This window comes from Corticium candelabrum, chromosome 10, assembly GCF_963422355.1.
Source record: "Corticium candelabrum chromosome 10, ooCorCand1.1, whole genome shotgun sequence".
Taxonomy (NCBI): Eukaryota; Metazoa; Porifera; class Homoscleromorpha; order Homosclerophorida; family Plakinidae; genus Corticium; species Corticium candelabrum.
The window spans coordinates 5177770-5186240 of NC_085094.1; the positions used below are offsets into that span (position 1 = coordinate 5177770).

Below are 8471 nucleotides of genomic sequence, written 5' to 3' on the forward strand. Positions count from 1 at the left end.
CCTTTCCGGAAAGGGATAGACTGGAAAGGTATGTACGCTGTTTGATTGGTAACTTTTTTGTTTCCGAAAAAGGATAGAGCGGATAGACTTTCTGACCTATCCTACCATCAATACAGATAGAAAGGATAGAAAACGCACTCATAGACACAGGGCGTATTCGTTTGGGACTATCATTTTCTGGAAAGGTTAGATGGAAAGAGACAGGGCACGTTTACCAATCGAACAGAACCATTCCGAAACGAGATAGACGAGGCGGTAACAGAGCTATATGCGCATGCGTAGCATCTTTCTAAATAAAAATTGTAAAATTATTGACTAGAGAACAGAAGCAATGACAGTGAGGTAACGTAAGACTAATTTATTGTACATTAGATGCATTACCATGCCGGTAGGCTGTTCATTTACCTAGCCAGTCATGACGCTGGTACAGCGAACTCTTCTACTAGATGGCAGCGTTGTATACTTCGGTTGTAATCTCCGTTCTTGAATGGATTTTTTGCTGATATCGAAGAATTTGACAATGAAGAAGATTTCCTGGATGATTTACTGGAACTTGGCTCCTTTTTGTGGACCAGGGAAGACAGTAAGCCTCGCATTCTAGGTTATGTCGAGAAAGTAGTTCCATTGTATTATGATCAGGATTTTCGGAGGCATTTACGTTTAAGTAGATCGACGTTTGACGTGTTGGTGCACAAGGCTAGCACTTGGAAGAAGCTATCTTTAGATAGAAGTCGTGGAGGAAGTTGCAATACCAGTAGTAAATCAATTACTGATAACGTTATGGTACCTGGGAACTCAGGAAACGTTTCGTCAGCTTTCGGATCGGTTTGGTGTTGCTGAGTCAACAGTGCATGGTGTCGTACGGAAAATTTGTAGATGTGTATCATTTTATCTGCGACACGCTGCAATCCAATGGCCTCGTGGATCCTAAGTTGATAGAATACGAAGAGGATTCGAGAACACAAAAGGATTTCCAGATGTTTTGGAAGCTATAGAAGGTAGCCAAATACCCATTAAACCACCCAGTCAGGATAGAGATAGCTATATAAATAGAAAGAAATTTCCGTCTCTCATACTGCAAGCTGTTTGTGATCATAATATGTTCTTCCTGGATTGCTATTGTGTCTGGCCGGGAAGTGTGCATGATGCACGAGTTTTGAGGAATTCCGATCTATTTTTTCGGATACAATCCAATCCAGGAGACATGTTTCCCATGCAAGGAACTCACATACTAGGTAACGCAGCATACCCTCTCAACACGTGGCTTTTGACACCATACAAAGACTACGGCCACATGCAACAGGAAGATAGAAATTACAATTGCTGTCACTCTGCAACTAGAATGGTAATCGAAAGAGCGTTTTCGTTGCTAAAAGGAAGATGGAGGAGGATGAAATTCGTCGACGTCACAAGGGTTAAAGAGATTCCGACAATGATTATTGCCTCTTGTGTTTTGCACAATATCTGTTTGTCTCATGACGAGAATATCGCAGAATTTCTTGGTGATGATGACAGTGCAGACACAGAGGTAAATGACTTAGAAATTGAATATCTAAGACTATGTGGTGCGGACTTTGGAGCTGTAGGCAAACGTGATCAAATTAAGCAGTACATTAACTCTCATGCACGAGTTTAATGTGCTAACTATGTATACCCTTACACAGATACTGTAAGCAATTAAAGTACACATACTGTAAGTTATAGTACGAACTATGATATCCGAAACTATATACTACGACGTACGGGTATTACTATCCTTTATTGCATCAAGCAAGCGGGAAACTAGAGCCATCTTGTCCTCATGCATCTTTTCCAGCATCTTCATTTTCTCTTGGTGTTGCCTCTCACGTTCCTCTCTACAACTCATCATCATCTTCATAAAACATTTCTTCGTAGTCTCTCTACCACTTTGCGCTGATCGCCTTGCCTTCTTTGATAAAGTTGGTGCACAATCTTCTGTGCAATCTTCCGTCAGATCTGTGCCTTCTGTATCATAAATTTCCAATGGAGAAGGTGATCTGGCGTGGTCTCCATCTCCTGAACTACTCATAGTAGCCACTGGTCGGACACTTGGCCTATGACCGTAAATTTCAGCCATTTGTCTGGTATATCTCCATTCCTTTCGATCTCTCCCTATAGAAGCCACATTTCTATAAACATCAACTGATGACAAACGTATGGACTTGCCAGTTTGGTAGTTGTGGTCTTCTACTTCCCAGTAGGTTTTGTGAGATATTTCCACCGTCCCTCACATTGAAGAGCAGTAACTGGAAACGACATCTCGTGCATTCTAGCTGCAACTGTCTCCCATATTTTCTTCTTTTTAAAAGAAGGATTTCTGAATTTTTCGGCAAATTCGGCGTATAGGAGAATCAGTGCCTTTGTATCAGAATCACCCCGTGTGTGTGTGTGTGTGTGTGTGTGTGTGTGTGTGTGTGTGTGTGTGTGTGTGTGTGTGTGTGTGTGTGTGTGGTCTTTGTCATAGCATCCACGTTTCCACCTGTTAGAATGTCTACTAACTCTTCGGGATTTTGTTTTGCCGAGCATGAGAAATCAGCTGCCATTCTTTGAAATTTTGGCGCGGGCAATCCAGAATATGCGCAAATAGTGGTCTGGAAATGCTACGCTAAGCGAATGCGTTGATTTGGAAAGTTGAAGCTATGGACGCAAGTTTTATATGTCTATAGGTGCGTTTTCTATCCTTTCTATCTGTATTGATGGTAGGATAGGTCAGAAAGTCTATCCGCTCTATCCTTTTTCGGAAACAGAAAAGTTACCAATCGAACACTGCGTACATATCTTTCCAGTCTATCCCTTTCCGGAAAGGTTTGGGAAACTGTTCATGATATCCAGAAAAAGAAAGGTGCCCAATCGAACACGCTAGCGGGCCTTTCCATTCTATCTGTTTCTAGAAAGGTTCCAAACGAATACGCCCATATAAAACTTGCGTCCATAGCTTCAACTTTCCAAATCAACGCATTCGCTTAGCGTAGCATTTCCAGACCACTATTTGCGCATATTCTGGATTGCCCGCGCCAAAATTTCAACACCTCCAGACTATGTGCAGCCCACACTCCGTATGATTCCACCACAAGAGGGTAAAACAAACAGCCATAACTTGAAACATTAGCAAGATGGCGTTCATCTTTGTCCACTTCCCCAGCCTCAGCAGCAGCACCAGCTTTTATGGCAGCATTAATAAGGTAAGAGGGAGTGAACGAATTCTTCACGGAAATGTCGAAATAAGCAGCCTTGCCTAGGGAAAGTCAGGATGGAAAACGTCACCTGGTCTTGTCATAGAATGAGAGGAACAGCGTTGTTCTCGACGTACATTGGAGTTGTCTAAGAGCAACCAGTGGAAGATGACGTCACATAAGGCATCATGTCGCTTAGTCCGAAGAGGACCACAGCCAAGAGCATGGTCACCAAAAAATGTCCAATTCATGACCGCACACACAACGGACTGAGTGTGGGGGTGCTGGAAAAACCGGAATTCCCAAACGCAAACGCAAAGAAGTCACAAATTCACGCGGAGACATGGCCAGGCCTAGACTTGAGTTGGGGATTGCCCTCAACCAAGCCCCCGCATGAGGATATGCGACAGCACTGAAACGTGCCTGTTCTCGCAGACTAACAAAGCTGACTTTAATGCTGGATCTCAAAGCATCATCCAGAGCCTTCTGGAAGGAATATTGTGTAGAAGAAACAGAGGACGAGACAGAACTAGTAGGTGGTAAAAGACTTGCAAGATGTTGCCGGCATTGCACTTCACCAGGGAAAAAGGAAGAATGCTGAGTCCAATCATTTTCTTCATGTACCGACATGAACGCTGAGTCATTAAGAAGACGGAGAGACAACTGCCGAGAAGAGTTGCAGCTGCCAACGAAAGCTGCAGATGAAGATCTAGAGGCCTCACGAAGACCTAGACCACCCAAACGAACTGGAAGAGTTGCCTGTTTCCATGCCAGGTCAGAGACCGAAGAAGAGGATAAAGCCTCTTAACTGTGATGAAGACCACTGTCAAACTGCATCGTTACATCATTGATCTTGAAGCCAGGAACCGTTCTAATGATGTGATTCAGCTTGCAAAGGCTCAAACAGCTGCGGAGAAGATTAAGCTCCACCTGAGGATCCTCTAAAGCTGTCAAACGGTCCTGCCAATCCAAAATCTTGTCCACTCGTTGGTGACATGTAATGTAATTAGATTCACTATCCCGTATGTGTAATCGGAAATAGATCAGAACGATTCTGACTGTCACGAAGTGCACAGCTGTAACCGTTATCTTACATGGTGTCGGGAGGAAAGAACCGACAACAGCATGGCAGAAGGACTGAAACCGCCTCAAGCATTCACAACCACACTGGAAGCAGCCAAAGAATGGCCACAGTGGCGGGACCATTTTACATTCTACATGACAGCAACAAAGAAGGACAAAGAAGACGAGAAAACGAAAGTCGCAATACTACTCACGGCGATGGGAGGGGAAGCCATCTCCGTCTACCGAACATTCACTTGGGCCGCAGACGGCGACGAGGACAAACTGGACTGCGTCATTAGAGCGTTCAACAACTACTTCAAGCCTAAAAGTAATGAAATCTACGAAAGATTCCTGTTCCTGCAGAGGAAACAACAACCGAATGAGCCCTTCGACAGCTTCTACACAGATTTGCTGCGCCTGGTGGAAACCTGCGGATATCACCAAGAGGAGAAAACGAAGATCATCCGGGACCAGATTGTAATCAATATCACCGCAGACAACGTCCGCGAGAAACTGTTGGCAGAATCTGACCTAACCCTAACCAAAGCTGTAGACATGTGCAGGTCAATGGAAGCGACAACCCGTTACATTGCCAGTATGACATCAACCGCCACAGCCTTGAAAGAATGCGTCACCGACGCGGCGGCGGTACACATGGTGAAAGCCATGAAGCAGCGCCCTTGCCACTACTGCGCGACAAACCACAAACCAAAAAACTGCCCAGCATGGGGAAAACAATGCAAATATTGCGGCATTATGAATCACACGGCGGAAGCATGCAAAAAGGCAGAAAAGGACAGACTAGCCCGACGACAAACAACAAAGGAGACGGCCAATGCGATATCGCCACAACGAGCCACACCAGACACACCAGAGAACGAGGAGAGAGACCATTTCGCTTACTGCACCGGTACCACGACACAAACCAGTAATACAAAGGCTAAAGTCTGGAACATAATACTGGACATAGGAGGGAGAGGTTTGAAAGCCAAAATCGACACAGGTGCAACGTGCAACATACTGCCATTCACTGCTTACCGCGTCCTCTGTGCTAGCCCTCCCACGCCAACAGAAGTTCAGCTAACAGCATACGGAGGAACAAAATTAGATGTCTGTGGGAAAACAACCATGGAGGCAACATTTCAAGGAGCCACCCACAGGATGGAATTCATCATAGTACGAGAGAACGTGGAGACGCTCATAGGATTGCCTTCCATCACTGACTTGGGACTAATACAACAGACCCTAGCAGTGGATGCAACAGGGGACACACCCACAGCTATATCAGAGTTCAAAGATGTCTTTAAAGGACTGGGACGACTACCAGGAGAGTACAGCATCAAACTAAAGACAAATGCACAACCAGTCATCCAACCAGCTAGAAGAGTTCCATTTAGGTACAGGCTGGAACTGAAGTCACAACTGGATGAAATGGAGAAACAAGGCATCATAGCCAAAGTAACAGAGGCTACTAATTGGGTCAGTCCCATAGTCCTTGTAACAAAGCCAGGTAAAGACAAACTAAGGATATGCATTGATCCAGGAGCGTTGAACAAGGCTATACAAAGGGAGCACTACCAATTGAAAACACCCGAAGAGATATTCGGCACGTTGGCAGGCTCACAATATTTCTCAACCCTAGATGCTACATCTGGTTTTCTACAGATTGCCCTAGACAAGGAAAGTAGCTACTTGACAACAGTGGCAACTCCCTTTGGGCGCTACCGGTATTGCCGACTACCTTTCGGAATCAGCTCTGCCCCAGAAGTGTTTCACAGAATAGTGACAGAATCCTTTGCAGACATACCTGGGGTACACACCTATGTGGATGACATCCTTGTATCAGGCTGTAGCGTAGAGGAGCACGACAAACGCCTTCAGATGGTCCTCGAAAGGTGTAGGGAGCTGAACCTTAGACTCAACCGACCCAAATGCCAGTTCAGAAAGACTGAATTAAAGTATCTGGGACATGTGCTTACATCAGAAGGGATAAAACCTGACCCAGAAAAAGTCGAGGCCATTGAGCAATTCCCAAAGCCACAGTCCAAGACAGATGTTTCAAGACTCCTGGGCCTGGTTACATATTTGTCGAAATTTTGTCCTACTTTGGCTGAGACAGCCAGCCCACTGCGACAGCTAACACAGCAGGAGACTGCATGGGTGTGGGACTCCGTTCACGACCGCACCCTACAGCATGTGAAAGATCTAGTGACAAAGGCCCCAGTACTACGACTTTTTGATCCAGCATTACCAGTGAGATTAACTGTGGACGCATCACAACATGGCTTGGGAGCAGCTGTTATTCAAGAGGGGCACCCAGTAGAATACGCGTCAAGAACAATGTCCAGCATACAACAGAAATATGCACAAATAGAGAAGGAAATGCTTGCCATCCAGTTTGGACTAACAAGATTCCATCAGTATGTGTATGGACAAGATGTCATAGTGGAGACTGACCACAAGCCACTACTTGGAATACTGAAAAAGCCCCTTGCTGAAGTCAGTCCTAGGCTTCAGAGAATGCGCCTACGATGTCTCAAATACAACTACACGCTAGAGCACCATTCCGGGAAAGAAATGGTCCTGGCCGATTCTCTGAGCAGAATGCCATCTACAACACCCTATACAGACTATGATGAACTAACAGAAGAGCAAATCGACTCCGTCACAGAGCAAATCATTCCCACACCACTTGGACGTGAAAGATGTACGGAAGCGACCAGACAAGACCCTACAATGCAGGCACTCATCACTTACATACACACAGGATGGCCACCTACAAGGAGGAGTGTCCCGGGTCCAATCAAACCGTACTGGAATGTGAGACACGACCTAACAGAGAAAGACGGCATTGTCCTCAAAGGAAGCCAAGCTGTCGTCCCTGTGACAATGCGCAAAACGGTGATGAACAGTATACATGAGGGACACTATGGAATAGTGAAGTGTATAGAAAGGGCCAAGACGTCAGTGTACTGGCCTGGCTACACCAATGAAATACATGACATGGTAGCGAGTTGCAGCAAATGCCAAGAAAATCGAAGCCAGAACCCAAAGCCAGACACTAAACCTCATGATGTTCCACACTACCCCTACCAGAAAGTGGGAACAGACTTGTTTGAACTACAAGGGGAACATTACCTACTTACCATCGATTACTACAGCAAATGGGTGACCATAGATCACCTCCAGTCAACGAAAGCAGCTGATGTGATAACTATCCTAGACAAGCATTTTGCCAATTTTGGAATACCAGAAACAATATTCTCGGACAACGGGCCACAATACGCCAACGAAGAATTTCGCAAGTTCTCCAGGAAGCTGGGATTTCAACACACCACATCCAGTCCAGGCTACCCAGCCAGCAATGGCCAAGCGGAAAGAGGTGTCCAAACAGTCAAGAAAATGATGGCCAAGATGTTGGAGGAGGGCCGTACAATCAATGACGCTCTAAGAGTCCTTAGGAACACACCAATAGGAGGAGACCTGCCTACTCCTGCCATCCTGCTACAGGGGAGACACCTCCGAACCCAACTAACAATAAATACTGAGACTCTGGTTCCACATAACATGGATGCAGACAAGACCAGACAAAAACTAATCGCCCACCAATCCCAATATGCGTTCTATGGAGCCACAGGAAACACAACGAACTCACCTCTGCTTCCTGATGAAAGCGTAAGGACAATGAGAGGAAAAAAATGGGTACCAGCAAAAGTCATTGGACACCACACAGAGCCCCAATCCTACATCCTCAGACTAGCAAATGGACGGACAGTGAGAAGAACTAGAACACACATAAACAGGACAACAGAAGTGTGGGATGACAACACAATGTTCGCTAAGTACACTCCGACGGGACAACAAACAAACACCAGCCTGTCAGAAGGACAACCACCAAATCAACCTGAAGAGACAAACGTACTGCCAGACACGGAGATCAGATCTCCGAATACAGAAAGCCCTCCAAAATCTGCCAAGTCCCCAACTGCACCTGCAAGTCAACCTGCAGTCAAAACAACAAGGCTGGGGAGGATCTCAAGACCACCACGACGCCTACTGGAGGACTACACTACGTAATTAGCAACCATTGCTTGACACTGCACTTTTGAGTTGAAGTCACCCAGAGACAGATAGATGACATGTAATGTAATTAGATTCACTATCCCGTATGTGTAATCGGAAATAGATCAGAACGATTCTGACTGTCACGAA

At 45.5% G+C, this 8471-nt stretch overlaps 3 protein-coding genes across 3 annotated transcripts in view; all 3 read left to right on the forward strand.

Annotated features, from left to right (window-relative positions):
* Positions 1-995, forward strand: part of LOC134185310 (uncharacterized) — a 2682-nt gene extending 1687 nt beyond the window's left edge. The window contains exon 6 of the mRNA XM_062653091.1: positions 877-995. Coding sequence (XP_062509075.1) covers positions 877-995 — 119 coding nt within the window. The remainder of the gene's footprint in view (positions 1-876) is intronic.
* A 104-nt stretch (positions 996-1099) lies between these two features.
* On the forward strand, positions 1100-1636 carry LOC134185311 (uncharacterized). Its single transcript, XM_062653092.1, has one exon. The coding sequence runs from the start codon at positions 1100-1102 to the stop codon at positions 1634-1636; it is 537 nt and encodes a 178-aa protein (XP_062509076.1).
* A 2581-nt stretch (positions 1637-4217) lies between these two features.
* Positions 4218-8471, forward strand: LOC134186069 (uncharacterized protein K02A2.6-like). The gene has a single exon (XM_062653978.1). The coding sequence runs from the start codon at positions 4320-4322 to the stop codon at positions 8334-8336; it is 4017 nt and encodes a 1338-aa protein (XP_062509962.1). The 5' UTR covers positions 4218-4319; the 3' UTR covers positions 8337-8471.